This window comes from Aphis gossypii, chromosome 1, assembly GCF_020184175.1.
Source record: "Aphis gossypii isolate Hap1 chromosome 1, ASM2018417v2, whole genome shotgun sequence".
Classification (NCBI taxonomy): domain Eukaryota; kingdom Metazoa; phylum Arthropoda; class Insecta; order Hemiptera; family Aphididae; genus Aphis; species Aphis gossypii.
The window spans coordinates 23,358,023-23,383,756 of record NC_065530.1 but is presented as its reverse complement, the minus strand read 5'-3'; the positions used below and the strand labels follow the sequence as shown (position 1 = coordinate 23,383,756).

Sequence of the window (25,734 nt, the reverse complement as noted above, 5' to 3'; positions counted from 1 at the left end):
ATACTTAACTACTTGTTGAGTTATTTCTTAATCTTGTGCATTTCCGTTTTATTGTATGGCTTTAAATATCTATATAATTTTTAAGTGTGCTATGCTTGACTATGCAAATAATGATAAAAGTGTAATTTCGTGTTACTGAGCCAAAAATATAATATAATATAATATAATAAATCAATATATTGAGAAAATATTAATGTATATATTATGGGAAACAAGTTGTTTGTTTATTTTATTTTAAAATGTATGTAGATAATATCTGAAGTAGAACAAGACAGACTGTTTGAAACAAATGTTGTGCAGTGTACTCTTTTTATAGTTCAGTAGGTAGGTACCTAGTTGGGAACATTAGATTATCACTTTGATTTTGAGACACACTAATCTTTATACACACACGACAGTAGATATATCGTTTTAGTAGGTACCTACTATACTACTATAGGTATTTATATTTGTTCAATTCATTTTTGAAACTTGGTACTTTTTTGGCATTTATATAATTTTTTGAGTAAATGAGTTTGGACATATAATTCAGACATTTAGAGATATTCACTATTTACATACGTAAATCGATACGTGCCGTTAAAAGAAAATTCACGTTAGCATTTCAAAATAGTATTTTTTTTAAGCAATGTATTATAACAACAAATAGTACTTATTCAATTTAAAACTTTAAAAATAAATTAAATAAATTCTAGAAAAAATATAGGTAATTATTTAAACTACCTATGGAATGACCGTGATAAAATTAACAATATTAATAGGTAATAACCTAATAATCTGCATAATATTTTAACATTTAATTTAACACATAGGTAACTTAACTTTTTAGCAATTAGCAAACAGTAGTTATCATTGATTTATAAAAACAAAAAATGTGAGTTAAACTGTTAACTGTTAAGCAATAAACAATGTTTAACAAATAAGAATTTTAATTTTCAATTACTTCAATTTCAAATTTCATAAAATTCCAATGATTAAAAGTAAAGTAAAAACCGTGATCGTACCTATTAGTGTTTCATTTTCGTGGTAGAAAAAACATTATCATTTCTTATCATATAAAGTGTTTTTTTATCTTTATCTGTGTCACCAATTGGCATGAGATAAGAAAAAATAATAGAAAAAATCCTTAACAGGCCTAGCACTTAACATTGTTGAACAATAGTCATTTAAAAAAGGCTGAAGATCATTTCACAATTGTTATTTTTCGTCTAGTTGATTGGGTAAACGTACTTAATTAAGTTATTGTTGGAAGCTGGCTAAACATAACATAATTATAATATCATTACAACAACAATTACATTTTTTTTTTGAGATTTATTCGTTTGCTATCTCCGATGGATGTAACAAACATGTCTGGTGAGTACTTATAGTATTTTTATATTTTGTCATTTAGTAAATGTCTATTGCATTAAATTTGTATTGTTGTAAGAAATATTTTATTTTTATTGCATTGGTTTTGAATAACTACCTATTGTAACTTTATAAATATAATAACTCGCTACCTAGTCACTGTAAATATAAAATAACAGATAAAATCTACTCAGAGGAAAGTTTAATTCAAGTTATTATAGGAATATAGGTCAACAATTTAAATAGCTATTAATGTTATTTTATAAATGATTTTTGAAAACAACACGTGTTATTATTATTAATTGTTGTCTTTCTGTGTAAATTTTGTTTAATTCAATAAAAATGTTACTAAATGTATGAATATTAATTTTAAAGTGTTCCTTATTAGATAATGTTTTTATCTTTTAAAAAAGTGTTTAATTTGTTCTTACAAATAGTTATTACTGTTTTATTTATTTATTTTTTTTAATTTACCAGTTTAAAACCAAACAATAGTTAATTTTTTACAATTAATAAATTCACTTGTTAACATTTAAAAAACTTAAATTATTAATTATTCAATATTTATATTTTTTAAATAAAGTCAGTGATTTTAAAGGATATTTTCAATAAATTAATCAAAGATAATTATAATTGCATAAAATTGTTTGTATGTAAATATGAGGTAATTACTTATTATATTTGTAGGACAAAACTTGAAAATTTATCGAGTTAAATGGCCTTGATGAGAATATATATTTATTTATCTTATTTTTGTCAATAAATTGAAAATTGATACACTTTTATGTGTTTAAGTACCTACCTATATAGTATGTAGTTCTTTTTATTATAGAATATCTATATTTAATTGTTTGAGTACCTGTTCTGAAATTAATTAATTTTTTTGGACACTATTATCTTTTTATTGTATTTTGTTTAGTTTTGATAATGTTTGTGATTTCATGTATTAAGAATTTGAGGTTATTTGTATGTTTTTATTATAGTTTCAATAATGATTTGAAGTTATACAATTTTTTTTTTTTTAATAAATTGGGTACTGTGTATTTACCTATTGTGTGTTTCATTAAATTTGTTAAAAATAATTGTTATATCTTCATTCTTCAAAATGCATATGTATTCTTCATGGCTAAGTATACTTAGCCATGGCATTCTTTATTATTATTTTATTTTTAGTTTTCTAATGTAGATAGAAATTACTGAATGTTCAACGATGTCTTTTTTTACCCAATTTTTTTATCTATACCATGATATAAACAAGTTAAGTTTCATGCATTACATCTAGATTAAAAATAAACAGAGATTAAATTGGACAAACATTTCTAAAATGTATTATGATTAAATTTAAAAAATATTTAATTCAACTGGTATAGTGGTGTCTAAGAAAACTTTATCATTTAGAATTTAGAAAGCATGTCATAGTTTTTAATATTTTAGATGGCTTTTGATTAATATAAATGTTTATTCCAAATTATTTTATGAAGTGAAATAGTTTAAAATAACTATAGGCAATACAATGACTGATGACTTCTGATTAAGTGTATATTTTAATAACATTATATGTATTTGTGATTCATAAAAGTGATTTTAATGATATTTATTTTTTATTTTGTACAGTTTTTCAATGTTTTAACATTAAGTACTAAAAAAACCTACAAAATATATACAGTAGTCTCAATAACTTGAATTTCAAGAGGGGAGGTAAAAATTAATTTGACTTATATATTATTCGAGTTATAATTATTGCGTTGAGTGTATAGATATTCCTTAGGCTTCCCTCCCCAAAAAAAAATAAAAAAACAAATTGAGTTATTGAGATTCGATTGTTCTTTTCTTTTACCAGTACTTGTACACTATTAATAAATAATTATATTTGATGATAAAGTATCGTGAATTAAGTATATGTGATATTTTTATATACTAGTTTATTTGTTCCTTTATTTATTACACACACACATCATTTTCAACTAAAATTAATTTTAGAATCCTATTATACATTAGTATTTTTATTTTCAACTGCTTTGCTTTGATAAATTTATATTATTAAACATATTTATTCCGGCTATTGCTTAATAGTTTAAAGGTTATCTGTTTTTTTGTTAATTTTTTTATTTAACCTCTACTTTACGGCTGGTAAAGTTTTAAATATGAATCAATACATCAATTACTGTCCAATACAAGTTATCTATTATATTATGATATACAGAGTGATTTAAGCATTCCTGCCCAATTTTTACGTTAAACTATAATTATAATAAATTCTGATTTTTGGAATTTTTAAGTGTATTTAAAGACAGTTTTTTCAAATACTCAGATTTTTCATTTATATTTAACTATTTAAGGAGTTTTTATGTAATATTTTGTAATATAAAAAATTTTCTGAGTGTTCTTGATTAAGCAGTAATTAAATATTTGATATTTCGTGCCTAATTATAATCACCAAACTTGTATAAATTTATAAAGTATTAAATAGAGTATTATCCTTAGTATTTAAAAAAGAATAAATCAGAAACATTTTATTCAAATTTCAATTATGATATGATATCTTCAGAAAAAATAATCCGATTCTCAATTTTCATTAATACATTTAGATTCTTTCTTAAAAAAACAAATTTTGTATTGCCAACAGAATAATCTTTAAATTTTGTAAAATATCTAAGTATTTGAAAACATTGTCTTTAATTATTTAGAAATTTAAAAAACCAGAATTTTAATATATTATGCATAATTTAAGATTAATTCAGTTTGATATTAAAATTATTATAATTTACAATGTGTTTTTTTAAATATAAAGAATTATTGAACTATGTATTAAAGTATTTTGTCTTTAACCTTAAAAATAACAAATTATGTAAAAATTAGTATTTATTTTCTCATCAATAATAAATGGAAGGAATATTTTTTTCAAAATAATAATATATTATTTAATATTTATCATATTATTGAACAACCATAATAATATAATCAAGATTGTTATAGGTTTAATAGCTTCCTGGTTCTGCTTATAATTTATAATCCAAAAATGTAATATATAAAAGAGGCATTTGCCATGATTTACATGTAGTATGAGCATATTATTATATTACAATATACATTATACATATGGTAGTAGGTATACTATATATACAGTGCACACTGAAACATTTTCTTATTTAATGTAAAAGATCTTATTTTTTTTTATTATTGTTTAACAAACAATATTTCAAAAAAAGAAAAATGTTTATTTTCATGTAATACTATGTTTACAATACTCATTTACTGGTTATTGTTTGTTATTTATTGTTTATTAACTATTATTTTGAACATGTTTAAGCAATTTTTCATCACTATGATAAGTTAATATCGATTATTACTTAATTTTACTAGATTTATATATTAATTTCATGATGTACCTATATGTTTTTTTATTTTAGGGTATATCTGGGTAGTTGGATAAAATATAGTATAATATAAATAAATAAATGAAATCAAAGTTACTTATATTATTAAGTTATTACTATAGTAGTATTAGGTATTGGTTATATTTAAAGTTATATGTTAATAACTCAGCATCATAACACTGTAGACAATTATAGTATAATTATTAAAAAGTTTTTAAACTTTTAAATGAGAAAATTAATTTCATTATTTTTTTATTAGGTAAACATTAACTTTCTTATGAAACATATTTTTATTTTATATTCTAAAGACAGTGATGAATGTATTGATTTTACATTGTACATTTGTTACATTTTACATTGTGTTTTATAGTACAAATTATAACATTTTTATTATTTGTTAAAAATGCTTGAAAATCTAATACAAAATTCTCCATAAGTTTAGTTTGATTAAATTTGTTATTGGTAAATAATAAGAAATATTGGAAATTAATTGTTACAATATATTAATATATATTTGTATATAAGTAAACATATTAACTTCAAATTTTTAAAATATTCATCTAAGTCAATAAAAGGGTGATTGGATTTTACTGGTAACATCCAGATTCTATTATTTAATTATTTGAAATGCACTCCCTGAGGCATTCAATACCGAAAATTATAAATACCTATTTAATACTTATTTGACAATAAAAATACATTGGTAGCAGAAATATTCAATAAGTGAATCAGTTAGCTCACTAATTTTACATATTAGTAGATTAAAAAAATGAAGGCTGTTCATAGTCCTAAAATGAGACAATACTTATACATAATATAATAAGATATTTATATTATAACTTAAAATGAAGCCAAAATCGGAACAATTATTCATATAGGTGATGAATGTAGAGTGTACAAATCTTTATATCAAAATTAATACGTTTATCATAAATCATAATCATATAATATAATATATCGATATAGATTTTATATTTTAGTGACGGTAGATTAATAGTAACTTAAGTTAAATCAGTGTCTTTTTTATAAATGCTCAAAATTTAAGTCTTAAAAAAAATCATAAAATTTTATAACGTATTTCGTAGTTACAAAATAGTTATTTAAACAAAAAATAACGATTTTAATTATTTTGTTGTGGTTAAAAATATTATTTGCGTGCGGGGACTTGTAACTTCTATAAATATATTATTAGGTATGTTTATTATATACACGATGGTATTTTCAAAATATTTTAATTAATTTAAACTATATCGCCTATTCACACCGTTCAATTGTAAATCGGTATCGACACAAACAATATTATGATGTATAATTATAAATGATATAATATTATAAATACAAAAGATGAAAAAATAATTTATTCTATTGTTATTATTAATGAGTAATAGTAAAATAAATTACTATAATACCTATTACTAATATAATATGTACATACTTATATAGTTTTTGGCTATATAATAAAAATATAAAATATACTTAATAATATATTTTGATTAGACTGCCTTCGCTCAAAATCGTTTTTCGTATCCAATCATTGAATTTAAATTTAACTCATACTTATCTACTCAATATATTTACAGTTGTTTTAAATTTTTGCTGTAATTTATTAAGAATTTTTAAATGAGGACTTTCCTTTAATAAATTAAAAAAAAATTGTCTAATGAGTATAATATAGTAGTGTGTAGTATCTCATTGTTACAATAACAAAATTCTAGTGACGTCAAAGAAGTTGTTGTGTATGAAAACAAATTTCAAGTATATATAATAATATAATATGTAATTTGAAATTAGTTAAGCATGTTTCATTTAATTCAATGTTCCATTTTATTATTATTATAATATCCCTACTTGTAAATTGTAATTATACTTATGCCATGTGCCATGGCACTAACGTATAGTATTTAGTCAAGTCTCGTGGCTACTGCATATTGCTTGTTTGTCTTAATGGCATCTATGTATAATGTATAGGTACTAGGTATAATAGATATGTATTTTATATATAAATATAATATTTTAAGTATGTTGCTTAGACTGTTTAATTTTGTTTAGTTAAATAATGTTTACAATTAAATCACATATTTACGTTTTGGAAATCAGGTTTTATTTACGACTGACTAGAATTATTCAAGGTCAAATTTATTTGGTGAAACTTAGTAAATAGTGTTAAATACTATGTGATTCTGCAGATGATAAAATATACCTATTATACAAATTATGTTTTATGTAGCTTAACTTAACCTAACCGCATAGATAATAAGTAGGTAGTATAGTGTTATGATCAATATCCGTGTTATTAGTTTACTGAAAAATGTAGAATAGTATTTTGACATTATAAAATTATTAGTTATACAAGTAGGTACTTTTAAGGATATTATTAATAATTTACAGTTATTTTAATGTAGCATATATAGGTGCAATGTATAGAACTAAAAATAGTTAAAGATGGGTTATTTAATAAACGGGTAGGTACAGAAAATTTCCTTTAAAAAAATAAAAAATCGATAATGGATTTAATTAAAGTTCATAAATATTAATCAGTTCATATGCTATTAGCTATAATAAATTGTATAACGAGAATTGCAAATTAAAATGTTTATGATAATAAATTCTATTGCGTGTTGTAAATTGTAATGTTTTTATAATTTGTTATCAATAATATAGTTTATAGTTTACTTGGTATTTTATATTACAGAAACAATGATTTTAAGGTCTTCACTCTTGATACTTAAAGAAATAGAATAATACGCAGTGGCAGACGTATAATATTTCATGACACAGTTCGTTTATCTGTAGGCCTGCAGCATTACAAATTAATACGTCAGTTTTTGATTTCTTAAAGAAATGTTCTTAGATTTTATTCGCATTTAGTTTTAACTGAATAGTGAATCGTAGTTCTAATTATTATTATGTTTCCTCATAAATTGTTTTTAGACTAGTGTGGGGGATGCAAAATCTAATTTATTTGTAAATCAAATGTGTCATTTCAGTTTTTTAATTGGTTGTGCCGAAATGTTTGCAGACCATAAAAAGTCCACAAATATGTATAGTTATAAACATTAGTATTTAAAATGTAATTACTGACAAACTTGAATTGATATTTCACCGAGTGGTCCTGAATGTATTGATTTTACAATGATGTGTGTCTTTTTATAGTCGAGTCGAAAAAATGTATTAATTTTCAACTTAAATATTTTTTTTTTTGATAGAAAAATGAATCACGTTGATAGTTTAGAAGATTTCAAGTAGGAATTCCCATTATTTCCATTTAATTGTGGAAAACAAATTAAAAAATAATGAAAAACTGGAATTTTTTTGAAAACTAGTTTTCAACACAATCAAAAACGAATAATCATAAATACATGAAATTGTTAACGATTTCTGGATGTTTACTTGATCATTTTCTACGGTATTTTTAAAATATTTTGACTTTTGAGCTATTTATAGACAAAAAATTTAATTTTTTGTTTATATAAATATTGATAAAATGTATCACTCAGTCAAAAGCTTGAAAATTAATACATGGTAAGCTACTAAGGTTATTCAAAAATATTAATGAATAATGATATATTAAAGATATTTTTATAAGCATTTGAAGTTCTAATTTGTACAAAATTCTACAATATCACTTAGAATGAAATAAATGCAATATTTTGCTAAAAATTAATATTGAATATTATATAAATAAGATAAAAGATAATACTTAAGATAATAGATAAAATTTATGTACCTATACGAAAAAAACAGACGATTAACAATAGCATTTTTGCTAAAATTATAATAATATATAAAAATAAGTTAAAATTTTTACAGTTTCACACTCGTAAATTCATATTTTAAATACGATTACTCCATTAATGGTATTGAGAATGAACAGTATGCTATATTAAGTAATCACATTAAAACACACTCAATATGTAATACAAAATAACCGAATGAACGAAAATAAATTGAAATAAGTACCAGTTTGTTAAATGGAGCTTATAGCTTCAAAATATCAACAGTTTTTCTTTCACAAAAAAAAAAAAAAAAAAATTGAAAAATATAATTAAAAATCTCGTCACAAAAAATTATCTATAGGTAATTATTTTTTTTAAATAGATAGATAAATTATTTTATACTACTTTTATCCAGATAAGGTAAAAAGATTAACTAACTAGATAAAAGTATCTGGATAATGCTCTACTCTGATACAGTGAATATCAATACATTCAAATTTATCACATCCATTACAGTGGGTTACTCAATATATACGAGTATATTATACTGTACAGCAGAGGGGTATTCACTTTCCACTTTCCTCCATATCAGATTTGAAGCAAAAAATTGTTATTTATTTTTTTTTTTTTTGTTAGGCTAAAGTAGACATTTCATAAAAGATAAGTACGAATGCACAGTGTACAGTGTACACCCCCTCTACGGGTGGCCCTCTTTTCCGTTAGTATCACGTTTTTCGACCAACACTATTATAGTTTATTTTTTGGTTAAAAGTTACTGTTTCTTTTTCAGCCAGTACAGTTTTCTTAAAAATTTATAATTACAAGTATAACAATAGCTTATTTCCTGCACCTCAATATTGGAGTACTGCGTTGGCAAGTCTGCCTAGAACTACTAATGTTTGTGAGTCGTTCCTCTTTTTTCAAATTTTCAATCAAAGCTCTTATAAACATACTCCATCCATAATGGGCTTGGTAGCTGCCCTTATTAATGAAGTTTATATGTATATATTATATATATATATATATACATTCATAATAGTACCAATATTTTGAAAACACCTCGTGATGATACGAAAATATAGAACAGAAACGACGAAATGAAACTTACCTACATTGAAGGTGTATAGTTACAGATTTATCAAACAAATATCATATAATTATAAAAAATAAAACTTACATCTTAATTTTTAACATGATATTTTAGATATTTATGATTGCTTATTTTGTTATTAAAAAAATACTATATAGGTACTATAAGACTATATTAATTTTTTTTCGACTAATTAATTAATTAATTGAAAAAATTTTTCCACAGTTGTATTTAATAGTTTTTATAAAAAAATCACATTTTTGGATACAATCAAATTAAGTTCAGTAATGTTGTTAAAATTGTAAATTTTAAAGAAAACTGTACTGACCGAAAATGATGACTCCTGTCCCCTCTACCACCACTATTTGTCGTAAACATAATACTGGAAAGTGGAAGCATAATAAATAAATAATCGATAAATTTAATATTGTAAAAACTGTTTTATATGTTAAAGAAAAAAATCTTAAAATCTACAATTAGGTAGGTATTATGTATGTAGTAAATATAGTACAGAATTCTATAATTTTTTTTTTTAATTTGTTATCGATTTGTAATAAATTTAAATTAAAAAAAAATTGATTAGCTTTTAATATCGATATAATTTTATCAGTATTCTAAATATCGATACTATTTTTATTGGGTATTTTAAATATCGATAGTATAGATTGAATTGTTTCGATTGTTAGGTATGGACTCATTTATAAATCGTTTGCAAAGACATCTGACATTGCATTATTGGAGTTACTATCAGTTGACAATGTATGCGGTAACGCATAGGGTCGTGTTTCGATTGTGCTTTTATTGTTGATTTCTTTCGTGTTATATCTGGGAAAATAATTATTCCACTTAGAGTTTCTTAGAAATTTGGACAATCAAGTGAAAAATAGTAAGTTTTATTAATTATTATATTATGTTATTGCAACAAAAATTAAACTAGAAAGTAGAAATATACACTTGATTTTAATTCATCAGAACCATAATATAATTACATACAAATGAGTAACTTTCAATTTTAATTTAAAATTATATGACTCAATTTTAATGAAATAGGTAGTTTAGTATTGTATGCAGTACAATTTCACTAGTATTTAAGAACTAAGAATATGTTTTACCAATTTATTATTATATTAATAAACAATTTAATTATATAATAATTAATAATTTGTTCTTAATTTATGCCAGCATTTATTAAAAAAAACACGATTTATAAAATATAAATTCAAGTTTTTAGATGCAAGAAAATTTACTTAATACATATTATTATTTTAAATATCTACCCATAGACTATAATATAATGGATAAATTATGCTTTATAATTAAAGAATAAAATAAATGTGTATTAGTTAATTATTAATAATTAAAAAATACAAGGTGATTTTTAAACATTATTATATTGATATTGCCATATAGGTTTTTGTAGTAAATATTAAAATCTATCCAAATACTTACACATTTGAATATTTCTAGCAGATATTTTTAATCTAAATTATATGTAAAATATTATAAATATTATTATAATTTATATTTAAACAATAAATAATAAATAAAACAATTTTTATAGAAATTACATTTAATATTCCAAGTTCATAGTCCTAATACACACGCTGCTGATGGCATGAAGGTCACTCTCTTTTTCTTCAAACAGGTTGTAATGCGTGTTAATATTATCACAATAATTTCTTATAACTATAACTTTAAGTATTAAGTACTACTGTATTATTAAAGGTAGGTATAACAATAGCCAATATTGTATTGTTTTAGTTTAATTTAACGTATGTAAATGTGTAAACAATTGCCGTAAAAAATGTGTTCTTTCTGTTTTTATAATTGGATTTTAATATATCATTAAGAAAAATCGATTAATTTTGTTATCAAATAACTCTAACTTAATATAATATGTTATTTATTATAAATTTTTAAATACTTGCTTATTTCAAAAGTTGATCGAAAAACTTAATGTGCTAACTTGTTGTTTTTGTGCATCATATGGATAATATAATTTTTTTTCTTTAATATGCTTATTACGTTTAAGCCTTTTTATTAAATTTAACGATTAGAGAATAGTTTTTTCTTTTTATAACCGTTATTTTAGTTTGTCCTCATGTTTAGTTTTGGGATATTTGAAATATACTTTTGAATCACATACTGATTTGACAAATTCATTATTATTTTAATTTTCTTATTTTTTATATAGTAGAGCCTCGATAGTCTGGACGAATTAAGATCGAGCATAGTCCGGTTTACCGGAGGTTTTTTAAGATTACTTATTCAAATGACTAAGATTTTTATTTTTAATTTCATCATCTTTATATTTATTGCACTTAAAACTATAATAATAATAAATAACTTTAACATTCTGAATTCCAAAAAAATATGTTTATAATAATAGAACTTAAGTATAGTTACCTAGTCAACACTTTTTTTCTGAATTTCTCTGAACGAATTACCGCATTCACTGGATTATCGGGGGTTCGGACTATACTGCTGTATAAGTAAAATACTAATTTTTTATTATTGAATAAAAACTGGTGATTTTATTTAGTTCAAATTATATAATTATAAATATTAAATACATTAGCATATAATGTATATGTATTTAATTAAAATTTAAGAATTAAAAAAAGTTAATGATAAAAATAAAATATCTATAATTCTAGAAGTACTGTAGTGTACAGAGATAGGTGTAGACTATGGGTGTTTTACATTTATTTTAATGATTTGTTAGTATTTAGGTATACCTATTATTGTTTTAAATTAATTTGCTTTTTTATTATTTGTATTATTGTATCGTTTTCCTTGCCATAGCTATAAAAGTTGACATATTTTAATTATTGTTAAATTTAAGCACTAAACTTGTTTAACAATTAAGAAATGGAAAAAAATTATGATAAACCAAGGTGAAAATATGATGTTCTTGACATTCAATTTTTTTACACGATTAGTGTATCCAAGTATTAAAAATAACAAAACTATGGAATTGTTTAAAGTAAATTTACTTTGGACTTAGTTAGATGTATAATTTAAATACATATTTTGTATTATACTACTATCGTCTTTAACAAATAGATATATTTAAATTTATAAGACGTTTTGCTTTTAATTTATTTATTTTTTCAAATAATGCTGACTATTATAAATCAATCAAAATAAATCAATCGATGTTACTTTTAGTAATATTAGAAATATTATTGATTTTAATATTTTTATAGCCATAATTTAATAATTTAGATAGATAATGTGGGGATTCCTATAATAAATAAAAATAAATAAATCCTTTATTTTTATGTAATATTTTTTAACTGTTATTTAATTACACAATGCTCAAGATTATTTCAACGAATGTGTAATGAATGAAATTCTATTTTAAAATTATAGTCATGTACCTATCCATTTTGTACAATAATTTCTCCTTTAGTTGCATTAGGTGCGTGTTAATATAAAACTAATTTATCGTTTTATATTATATGGGCAATGGGAATTCCCTCTCTCTCTATCATCCCAATCTATAGATTTGAATTATTGATTTTAAATTATTACCATCATAATATTTTAGTTACCATTAACTATTAAGCCAGTCCTCTGACAGAAGGAGTGCTTCTCTCCTTATTTACTTTTTATATTTATAAATGTTAATAACGTAAGTCTGTTTTTTCATTGGTTTTCATTTTATTTACTTGTATTTTATTTTCCTTCAGGTATTAACCATGGGTCCTTATACTTGTAAAGAGTGTTCATCTTTGCAGACAATGGAACAGAGTCACACTACAGTAATATCAAATTCTTTATCCAATGGCATGTCAATGCATAAGAACCATTTTAATGGTAAAATCCCACGTAAGTAATCCATTTTTTTTTTTTTTGTTTTTTAATAAATAAGTGGTAAACTATTAATGGCGTGTTTTGAATCAGAATATTTTTATATAATTTGATATGCACAATATATTATTTTTCATAAATTCATTCATGTTTATAAAATGCATACTAAAAGTGTACTTGTTTAACATGCTAATAATTTTTTTCGAAATAATTTTGTATGTATGTAATGTTACGTTGATATTCATATTTTTTATTATTTAGAGTTTAAATAATCTTAGATTATTAATAACCATGTTGATTACTACAGGGTTCTCTTCGATAGGGGGTTGATGAAGTTTGAGAGGATTATTGAGGATTCTACGGACTTCGATTTATTTAGGGTAGTTGATGATTATATGTTTTATTGTTACAGTTTCATTACAGGTATTCGCATACTGGTATTTATTCATTTCTTATGAGATAAGGATTTGTTAGGTGAGAGTGGCCTATTTTAGCTCGAGTAATGGTTACTTCTTCTTTTCTTTTAATACCAGGAGGATAATTTAGTTTTTTATGTACAATTTTGCATTTCTCAGTTTGTTGGAGAGAGGTAGGTTTAGCCAGTATTTTGCCATTTTGCCATTTTTCCATTATTTTGTGATGAATAATGTTGAAAGTTTCGGATGAGGCTATTTATTTTGTTTACTTGAATTTAATATTATTTAACTTGAAAAAAATCATATTTTAATATTATGCTTAGTATTGAATATGTGACTAGCCGACGAGTTAAATTAATTTAAAAAAGGTTCAGTCTTTCGGATATAATTACTAATTTGTTGCGATAGGTATTGTGATATTTAATTAATATTTCAAAATATTTTTTAATGCTACTTATTTAAATATATTGCATAATATGCTATTAACAATGTATGAACTTATCCACTTGTACACTTATGACCTATAGGTGCATCATTTTATGTATCATAATTTATTTCTATAAATATATATATATAATAGGTAGGTCTAGGTCGTTAGTTATTTTATAGTAAAAAATAAAAATACTTAGTTTATTGTTTTTTTGTGTTATAATTAAATTTTAGTATGTAAAAATATTCTTTTAAATGCAATAGAGGTACCTATTAAATGTAATTTGAAAAAGAATAGTTACATCGTTTATTTATGTATATCAACAAATAGTTAGATAATCTAAAAACACATTTGTTTTATCTAAAGGCTATAAGATTTCAGTTGATTATTTATAGAATCGGAAGGATCAAGTTATTTTATAAAATAAATTCAACGTTGAGAATTACATTATCTCCGTATTCACTCACTAATTAAGCATAACCGTAAACGATTACGAAACACACATAAACCGGATAACTATTACAGAGTTAGACAAGAACATACACGCATACATACATATTAAATTTGAAAGCAACCAGGCATCTAAACAGGAAATGTTTTCAAAACTAGGCACCAGTCTACTTCTATAATAACAAGGAATTCGTTTATGCCCATTATAATATATATTAAAAAAGTTTTGTTAACTATAAAATATTAATTACTATCGTATATTATTCATTGACTTTTCTTGATTTTTTTTTTTTTACTGTACTATTCGTGTACATAGGCACATAGTCATATAAGTGTACTAACAAGATGATAAAAGCTATCATATTATAGTAGTTTGAAAATCGAAAGTTGAACAAAAAAAAATTGATGATTTTTGAAAAAAATATAATTTGAAAAGTATATTTTATTAATAAATAATGTATATTTATAATATTAATAATAAAATTTATGTTAGGTACAAAATAATATATAATGTTTATCTACAATTTAAAAAAATGCATATTATTTTTTTATTTTATTTTTTGAAAGCTACTATAAAATTTGAAAAATACACTGCCCAAAGAAAACAGTCTCTTGTCTTCAATTTCAATATGCTAAAGAAGTGTCTAAACATGTTTTAACGGAAAAAAACTCGTAAAATATACATAAATAATAAACTATGATACATACATGATACATTTAATAATTATAGCTATAGGTAACAAAGAATGTCAACCGTTGTACGTTATGCAGGCTATTCTTAATTGAGTGTTCTTATATACTTCTTCACTATTGAATTGTCTTGTATGTAATGACATGATCTTATAATATTCGTATTGTATATTCGTATAATTACTGTTGTATGCTTATGCATAATTCGCGATGAATTATAATAATTATGTTTCTGTTGTATGACGTATATTCAGAGTAGGTATTTTATGTAAAAATGTTGTTTGATTAGTTCTAAAATTCATTATCGAGTATACAATTTTTTTTCCTTTATTGTTTTATACACAATCTGTACCTCAAGGGTGCAATAAAAGTATTGACTAAAATAAAAATTATAATATGTAAATAAGCTTGATAAAAGCAGCTATCCACATGACACTTTTAAGTGAGGTTATAGGTACATTAATTTTTACATTTATTAAGTATAAAAAGAAGATATTTAAAATTGATATTTTCTTGTAAAACTATTTGGAAAGAAAACATGGCTTTTCTAAAATTATCCACTTCTAAACATTTAATGCGATATTATAATTTTTAATATTTAAATTTCTCATTCTAAAAAATATCGTAAAACCGTCGATTTTATGTATGTATATATACTTACTAGTAGGTATACACGTAATAGGTATGTAGATAATATTTATTTTATCATACGAGTAGTATAAAGATCGAATTAAAAATGATCTAAATGTTATTTGGGAGACTAATTGTCAATTAGGTAGGTATGTGACTTAGTCGTGTACATTTTAGAAGCGTTTAAATATTATATTAAATTGCAGAAAGTTACTCGAGTTACAGAGTTGATACATTTTTAAAAAAGTATCTTACTTAAAAAAAAGAGGAATTTGTTTTAAAAACGTAGTTTACAATGGTGATTTTAAGTGCAATTCATGTTTATACATAATCTTAATTCTAAAATTTTAGTTATTTTACTCAAAATATTGATTTTTAATAAAGGCTATTACTTTGTATCTTGCCAATAATTCTAAGTTTAAAGTCAGTAATAAAAATTATTATGTAGCCAAATAAACAAATAAGTAAATTATAATGTATACACAAAAAAATTCAATAAATAACTTAAATAAAATTAAGTCTGATCCATCTTATCCCGTAATACAAACGTCAAACCTTCTATGTATTCAATGAAATACAATATAATCTATGGCGTTCTTATTCGTTTGTATACTAGGTCCATATACCTTATACTATTTATAAGGTCTATGATTAAGTCACCCTTAGTGCATTTCTTGTTGGGTCCATGATGTAAGTGAGTAAATGTTCATCTGTATAAAGTTCATCGCATTTATACTTGTCATCTTTATAATAACTAAATAATATATTTAACATTTTTATTGTAAGGAAATTATGTAATACATTTCTGCTCTAGCATTCATCTAATTAATAATTTAGAGTACCTACTTATATTAAATTTTAATTTTTTTTATCAAATCTTTGCAGTATCTGATGCACTAACAGTGTTAAATTTTACTTCAATTGACAATGTGTCACGAAACTTACATTGCTTATAATTTATAAATTATAATGAACAAATTATCAGTTTTAAAATTTAGCTTCCTTATTCCGCTTAGAATTCTAAATGTAAAACCTGTTAGCGCCTTAAGTAATAACCCAAACACAAATTATCTTAACTTTCTATTTGTATAAAAAGTTTTAAAAATGTAAAAATTCAAGGAGATCCACAGTTAATATTTGATTTGCAAAAAACGCTAAGATAGTGAATATTAATAAAAATATAGGTAAACGTTATATAATATTGCAACTTAGATAATGAGCGGATCGCGTAGTGGTATAATAAGGGAGACTTGGTGAATTCATAAATGTTTATTGCAGTTTAAAAAAAGTTTATTATAATATAATAACATATATGTTAAATTTAGAACTTTGGATCTATAAAATGTTCACAGTTAAGCGTTTCATTTGAGATGATTTGCGTTACCAATAGTTTGTGGATACCATTAGGTATTGATAGGATCAATGAACTTAAACAGTACACATAATATTCTGTAAGGATCACTCCAAGAATGATTAATAAACTAGATTTTTAGAAAGGCAAAATTTGGTTAGTTGTGCCAAAACTTTTTGATTGTCAAGAAGAAAAAAATGACTAACAATTTAAAAAAAGTGAAACTGTCGCGGTTTTACAAAGGCAACTTTAAAAATATATTATTGAATTTATTGTTAAATTGTAGTGCAGTGCTTTTGTATGTCTTGTAATTTATTAGATGTTTATAATCATTTATTACTTGGCCAATTACCTGCTTGCATTTTATAATAATTTGTCGATTGCCTTGAAATAATGGTATATTTTTCAAATTATTTATTATATACACTTTACTGCCGTGTAAAAAAAAAAAAAAACAAAAACTACATCCGTAGTATTATGAAGGTTACGTATCATCACGCATATTTCTATCCATTGATGTTTTCATCTGTATTTGGACCGTTCACATCTTTCCTTCCTACCGGAAACGTAGAAACTCTAGAAACCAGTTTCGCTTAGGCAGTTTGGGTTACTCAATGGTGGATGGAGACGGCGAGCAACCCAATTGAATGTGCGTAATTGAGACCTCTGCGATTGGTCAAGATGTCCAAATTCTTCTGTGATTTTCTAACGTTAATGAGGTGGGGATCTGTCCATCACAACTGTCGAGTTCCAAACTTTCTTATTCTTCATGTTAATATTTTCATAATATATTAATATCTGTTCGTCACTGTAACCATTTATCATATCCAGTTACCATTAAACGTGTAAATTAATCGACGTTGATGCCATTGCCATGTGTATAATTGTATATGGAAATATTTTCGAGTGTATAATGCCAGTTATTAAAACGAAAGACCTAAACAGTTAGGTACTACGACACCATGTACTGTCGTACTTTGTATAATATATACAATACGTAATAGGGGTTTTCCGGGGTCTATACAACTATTATTCATATTCGATGTATGCATTGAAAGTATTATTGATGAATGATGATGCGCTGTGCTGACATGTGTTAAGTACATATTTATGAGTTTTTTAACAATCATATTTGAACTATTGTATAATAAATTATAATATAATATTATTCTATGTGTACACGAAAAGATTTAATTTTAAAATAAACATAATACGGGGGGGATAACCGTTTTACTGTGTAGTACCCAGTTAGTGTTAAAAGTATACCTACTTGGTTATTGAGTTGGCAAGTTACTGTAATGTATGTATTAAATTCGAATTCAACGATAAATAATTGTCTACTAAAAACGATTCTGAACGAAGACAGTCAGTCGGTCAGTCTATAAAAAATTCGTTTAGGAGAAATCGTTATTTTACGCGTGAACATTTAATTTCATAAAAATATAAACATCAGACGCTCTTAAAAATATTTGTGAAATTTCCTACACTCTTTTTTTTTATCCCAGTATTAACAACTTATATGGAACCTTATATTAACTTTTTGTTTTTTTACTGAGTGAAATTTGTTTTATCAATATTTACATGTAGTAAAAAACTATAATATTTCGAATCGGTCTAACTTGTTGGTAACCATCACGATTATCAAACAATTATTTGAATAATAATATTAAATTTTCATAAATGTTCTTATTTTAGATTCTTAGCAGAGCGATGAATGTATTGATTTTACAATGATGTGAAGTTTTTGTGTGTGTATGTTTATGCGATAAGTAATAGAAAAATTCCTAGCATTTAAAAAAAATAATTAACACCTATTGTACAGCAAAGTTTGGTACCCACTTATTTATCTGTTTGTTTTTTAAATTATTTAAAACGTACAAAGCATTTTAAACATTGACCTCCCCAAAGCACTAACAAGATTCAATTTTTTACCAAAAATGTCTATCAAAGTTGATGATTTTTTCACAAAATATTAATAATAATAAATAAACATAATTGTAAAATCGATACATTCGTCGCTCTGCTCAGAATATAAAACAGTTCTATTTCGTGTGAACGAAAAACAATTAAATAAAATGTTAAGGTAAAAAAATAAATAAGTATTGCATACTAGTATGTGTTAATCATCGTTAAAGAACTATTGGTCAATCTTGTGCATTTTTAAATAACATTAATAATAAGCAAAATATTATATTTCATCATGGCTGACTAAATAGATGTTAGTAGTAGTACAATAGAAGTGTACAAGCTCGTAAATTGTGGTACCATGATCTATGTTATAATAGTAATTACTAATTTATCTTCTGTATGATTTATATATTTTAGGTTACATATTATGCTTTTAATAAAGCGTGAAAAAATATAGCAATACCAATAACATTTTAATATTCCCTTATTTATTATTTATATACCTAATAATTTATTATAAATAATATATAATTGTAGTTTTAATAAAATAGAATTTTTAATTTTTTTTAGCTATGCCATGGTTTGGTATGGATATAGGTGGAACATTATCGAAACTTGTATTTTTCGAACCAAAAGATTCGATTACAGCACAAACAGAAGATGAAACTCAACTCTTGTTTAATGTTACCAAATATTTGACGAAGAATTCGGCTTACGGAAAATCTGGACATAGAGATGCACACCAACAGGCAATATAGTTAATTTATTATTATTTTATATCTATAGTTCTCGTTTTTACAACTAGTTTGGTTTACAGATGAACAATGTAAAAATTTGCAATAGGATAGGTACATTACATTTCATCAGATTCCCAACTAGTGAAATGAACAATTTTTTGGAATTGTCCAAGAAGAAAGGTATGGCAGCTAGCGTATCTACAGTTTGCGCTACTGGTGGTGGAGCATTCAAATTTGAAGAAATGTTTAAAAATGTAAGTATCAAATTTATTATAATAATTTTCATGGAATAATTTTTCCTGATTTGTTGTTGTGGGGTTATTAAACTTTTGGCTCATAAATAAAGTAGGTATATTATTAATTGAAAAATATTAGTAATTTGTCATTAGAAAACTCTACAGTGTATATTATGTTGTTCTCGTTTTACAAACACCATAGTAAACTTGTGTTCAGTAGTTTCAATTTTATGTATTAACTAATAACTTCTGAGTTATATAATGGGTCAATTTTCTTTATGGCAAAAGGTTATTACATAAAATTGAAATTGCTAAACACAAATCGGATATGTTGTATATTTGTAAGAATGAGATAGGTAATACTTAAAGGTGTGACATCCTCCTAGTATGCATTTTATGTTATTTTCTATTTCTACATTAAATCTTAAATTAACTTCACTAAAAATAATTGTTTTTACTTATACACCTCAGAATTTTCTTTTTGTGTAATACTCAAATGAATTAATGAATTATTATTTCATAGTAATTTTAGACATATTAAATTTAACTATGATAAATTAAAATTAGTTTTATTTTAAAATCTGTTAAAATAATATAAATTATGTTTGTCATGCGCTGAAAATGTTTACCAATGAAAATATAAGTAGAACTATTATCAATGATTTATATAAATTTCAAGCTTAGTTATGTCTTACTGTTTTAATTATAAGAAATGATGGCATTATGTTATTAAATAATAATTATTTATTAGTAGATAATCATTGTAGTTTATGTTATATAAAAACAAATAAATAGTGTTTTATAAAATTTTTCCCTCATTAAATTAATAATAAATTTTAAATTTAAAATTAGATTCATATAGAAAATTATATCCTAAAAATTATATTAACATATTCTGATTCTATTTTACATAATGCTATTCAGATAAAATTACTGTTATTTGAAATTATCATTATCCTACATTTAAATTATACACAATTACATATTATACAATTATTTTTACATATTTGATTATATGAATTCTGACTATTAAGTGTATTTAATTTAATTGATTTGATTGAAATAACTTATGTTAACATTAAATGTCTACTCAAATGATGTGTGTATAAAATGTACGAATAAAAATATATAAAAATAAAAAAAAAAAGATATTAACATTTATTTTAGTGATGGATTTATTGTTTATTTATTTTTAAAGTGGTATAAACAAACATTTTTGTAATTTTTTTTACAGGAATTAAATTTAAAGTTGTGTAAATGCGATGAACTGGATAGCTTAATTCGTGGCTTATTATTTACAGTAGCTTCAAACAATAATGAATGTTATTTTTGGTCACAATGTACTGAAGACGAGCAGTGTTCAACACAAGAATACACATTCCAGTATAATAAATATCCGTTTATTGTATGTATTATTAGCAAAAAAATAATATATAACATACTTAATTGTTATTTTAAGAGTATTTTAATATTTTATTTGTGGTTTGTAGGTTGTGAATATAGGTTCTGGTGTAAGTGTATTGGCAGTTTATGGTCCAAATAATTATAAGAGAATATCTGGAACGAGGTTTGTATTGATAAATTACATTCAAATTTTATTAAGTCTATACCAATACAAAATAATATTGTTTATAAATGTATTTTCTATTGTTATTTCAGTATAGGAGGTGGTACATTTTTGGGATTATGTAGTTTATTGACTGGATGTAATACATTTGATGAGGCAATTGAATTGGCCGCAAATGGTGATAATGTTAAAGTTGATAAATTGGTTCGAGATATCTATGGGGGTAGTTATAGTAGATTTGGGCTGCCGGGAGAACTAGTTGCTAGCAGGTAAATATAAATAATTATTATGTAGTTTTTCATTCCACTAATTATTTTTCTGTTATAGTTTTGGACATATGAACTCTAAAGAGAAACGTGCCCAGGTTTCTAGAGAAGATTTAGCTAGAGCGACCTTAGTTACAATTACAAACAACATTGCATCGATTGCAAGAATGTGTGCATTAAATGAAAGAATTGATAGAGTAATTATTTCTATTTTTTTTATAGCTTATATATTGACAAGGATTAGTAATTAAGTTAAAATTATAATAATGTTTAAGGTGTGTTTTGTTGGAAATTTTTTGCGTGTAAATCCAATATCAATGAAATTATTATCACATGCTATGGATTATTGGTCAAATGGTTCGCAGAAAGCTATATTTTTAAATCATGAGGTAAAACATTCAATCTTTTAAATTATTGTTAATTGATTATATGCTTATTAATATATTTAATGTCATTCAATTTGAAGTATAAAATATTTCATAGTTTAATCACATATGATTAACAAGGTCATAATACAATGATTTATAATTGTATTGATAACTAGCTTTTTTTTAATTTTTCTTATTATTTTTATTTTTACACATGCACATCATATATCTTATGATATAAATTTGATAAATTATACATTTAACATTATGAACTAGTTATACAAAACAAATAAAAACAATTAAAATACAATGTATACAATATATATAATTTTAGGTAATTTACATGATTGATAATAACCTTAACCTTCTCTCCTACCTAATTGTATTAGGTTTATTAAGAGAATATTAGCAGTGAATGATATATTTATAAATGTATAAGTGTGTGTGTATATTTATATCTTTCAATTATATCTATTATTATTCAATTAATCATTTTCAGGGCTACTTTGGTGCAATTGGATGTTTGTTGTCATTTGATGAGAGATTTAAAGAGTAACAAAATATTATTTAACACATTCCACGTTGCCAATTCATTTTGATTTAGCAGGTTATGTGTACTGTATAGTACATTATGAATATTTAATAATTATTCGTATTGTACTGACCCGGTTAGAAATTATTAATTAATATTAATTTATTTTATTTTTAAGACAGCGCATTGCACATTGGTAATTTATTTTGGTGATGTGTTTATTTTTTTAATTTATAAGATAGAATAGTAGTTCCATTGGTATGATTAGTTACCTGTCCTACAAAATTTATTATTTATTCTCCAAAAATTGTGTTGAAGTTCATTGTTCTATTATTGTTTTTGTCTTTATATATATTTTATTTTATTTTGTATATTTTACAACGAAAAATTATGTACAAATTTCATATGATAATACTACACAAAAATGTGATAAAATATTAAATACATTTTTTCATATTACTTTTATTTAAAATATTTTTAACCAGATTAAAATTTTGTACTCAATTTTTATAAATTTAGATGTTATTAAATTATATTATTGTATTATCATAATAAATTATTGTTGTAATAAATGAAATTGATTATATTATGAACTATGAAGTAATATTCAACAAAGTACTTACATGTACCAACTACCAAGTATTAAATTAAACCATATAGGTTAAATTAATAGGAGGGATAATTTATCAAAATTTATTTTGTGTTGTAGTTCATTAATAGCAGTAGCGATTTTGACAAAAATCCAAGGGGAGGTGTTAATTTAGTACTATAGCACAAAAACATTGTTTTTTTATACTCTCCAAGCATACTTAACTTTTTATTATTGTTGTATTTTAATTTTTTTTATAAAATTTTTTTTTCAATATTTACATTCTAAAAATAAATTTAACCAATTTTCTTGGAAAGTGCCATTGTCTTTTCAAAATCGCTACTGATTAATAGTAATACTATTTTATGTAGGCAAGAATTTCTAAATAATTGTAATGAATAACTTAAATTATTATGACTTGTCTTATATAAATCATATAAATTTTGTTAATCTCTAGATAAATCTTTATCACAATTTGTTTTTGTTTAAGTGTATATAAATATTTTAATTGTTTAATGTATATATATATTTATTTTTTTATGTTTAGAATAAACCAAACATTTATCATAATTTATTTTTAACAAATATTCAAGTATTTAAAATCAAATTGTATAAACTGTTTTTCTAATATTAACTTTTGGATATTTATTTAAGTGTGATTAATAGTCATCAATACAAAAATTGATAAAAAAAAAGACAAATATTGTGAAAATATATTATTGTAACAAAATGTAATAGTTATATTAAAAAATAATATTTTTTTTATGATTTTTAGTTATTTTGTGGTATTTCAAAAAATTCAAATAATAGATAATTGACAATTTTGTTACACATATTATCGATTTTCAATCATAATGTACAGTGTAATTTTCAAAATATTTAGACTAATTTTGAGCTTTTTATACATGAAAAATAATTTATACCATTCTACAATGCGCTCGGTATTTTTGGCTTTAAGAATTAATTTATATAAAATACAAGACGATTTTTGCTAAACTTACTATATTATGCCGAATTAAGAAATTACGAATAATGATATAAACAATGCTAATACCTAAATATATTCTGAAACACGTCTATCAAAATCGTTTTTTTTTTGCATACAATAACTTATTATTTAATTTAAATAGATACATGATTCACTATGTAATTTTTAGTTTACCCTATTTTGAAACCCATAAACCGGGTTATTGCGTCTAAATCTTATAACTGGATTTTGGATTGTTAGTGCTGGATTTATTCAGTAGTTCAAATACCATTCTAATTAACTGAAACGAATGTTTGGGTGCTAATAACAGTCATTATTATAAGTTAATATGGGTTAATATATTATGTTATATGCATGAGTGTTAAGTTGTTTAGGAATATTTAATTTGAAAAATATGTTAGTATACCTAGGTAGGTACCTAATTTTTAAATTTACGGAATATTCCTTAGAATATTATTTTAACTCGTAAAACATTATTGATAAACGATAATATGATAAATTAAATAATAATTTAGAACTTATTATTATTTAAAAATGTAAATTTAGATCATTGTTGTTGCGATAATTATCATTAGGTATTAAATTATTTTTGAGATCTATTTCCATCCATTATTCACTCGATTACAAAATTGAACTAATTGAAAAAACTATACATATATCAAAAGGGTTATTATATGAAATTTGTAAAATATAAATTATGTAAAAATTTAATAATTAATCAAACAATTTTATTCTGGTTTCGGTTAGGTAGATAATTCAGATGTTTTGTATTTTGGGCGTTACATTTAACACTTACTTTTGTTACATATCTTTGGTCCCGGGTTATAAGGGCTTAAGTCAATTTTTCACAGAAATAGTTTTTTCCATATATTTAAAACTTGATTTTCGCTGATTTTTTTGGTCTAATTGGCATAAGTCAATGACGATTGTTACTCACATTACTGAAGAAATAAATAGGGCGTATGTGGAGTTTTTTCATTTTAAGTTTATATATTATGTATATTGTATATTATACTTATATTTTATATAGTTGATCCTGCATGGTGTTGTCTGTGACAAATTAATTGCCTGTGGATATATATATTCTAAAGATAGGTATAGATTATTACTTATCCGTATGAGTTGAACGTTGAATCATTGTTTAATGATTGTATTATACGATTTACGATAGAAAAAAATGATTTTTATCTTAAAACAACTAAGCAATAAGCATATAATAATTAGGTA

General features: G+C 23.3%; 1 protein-coding gene across 2 annotated transcripts; it reads left to right on the top strand.

Moving 5' to 3' along the window:
* The first annotated feature begins 1,135 nt into the window (after positions 1-1,135).
* LOC114124074 (pantothenate kinase 3) lies at positions 1,136-23,783 on the top strand. Of its 2 annotated transcripts, none has more exons than XM_027987240.2 (10): positions 1,136-1,356; positions 13,229-13,367; positions 19,795-19,973; positions 20,042-20,215; positions 21,432-21,602; positions 21,688-21,764; positions 21,857-22,033; positions 22,092-22,227; positions 22,306-22,419; positions 22,898-23,783. In XM_027987240.2, the coding sequence occupies exons 2-10, from the start codon at positions 13,238-13,240 to the stop codon at positions 22,952-22,954; spliced, it is 1,215 nt and encodes a 404-aa protein (XP_027843041.1). In that variant the 5' UTR covers positions 1,136-1,356; positions 13,229-13,237; the 3' UTR covers positions 22,955-23,783. The 2 variants fall into 2 exon arrangements, with proteins under 2 accessions (XP_027843041.1, XP_027843042.1); XM_027987241.2 differs by lacking the exon at positions 1,136-1,356 and adding an exon at positions 10,252-10,419.
* The last annotated feature ends 1,951 nt before the right edge of the window (positions 23,784-25,734 follow it).

Coding starts and splice junctions, on each gene's coding strand:
- LOC114124074 (XM_027987240.2), top strand. CDS start 13,238: ATGGGTCCTTATACTTGTAAAGAGTGTTCATCTTTGCAGACAATGGAA. Junction 19,974..20,041: donor ATAGAGATGCACACCAACAG/GCAATATAGTTA, acceptor TTTGGTTTACAG/ATGAACAATGTAAAAATTTG. Junction 22,420..22,897: donor CTATATTTTTAAATCATGAG/GTAAAACATTCA, acceptor AATCATTTTCAG/GGCTACTTTGGTGCAATTGG.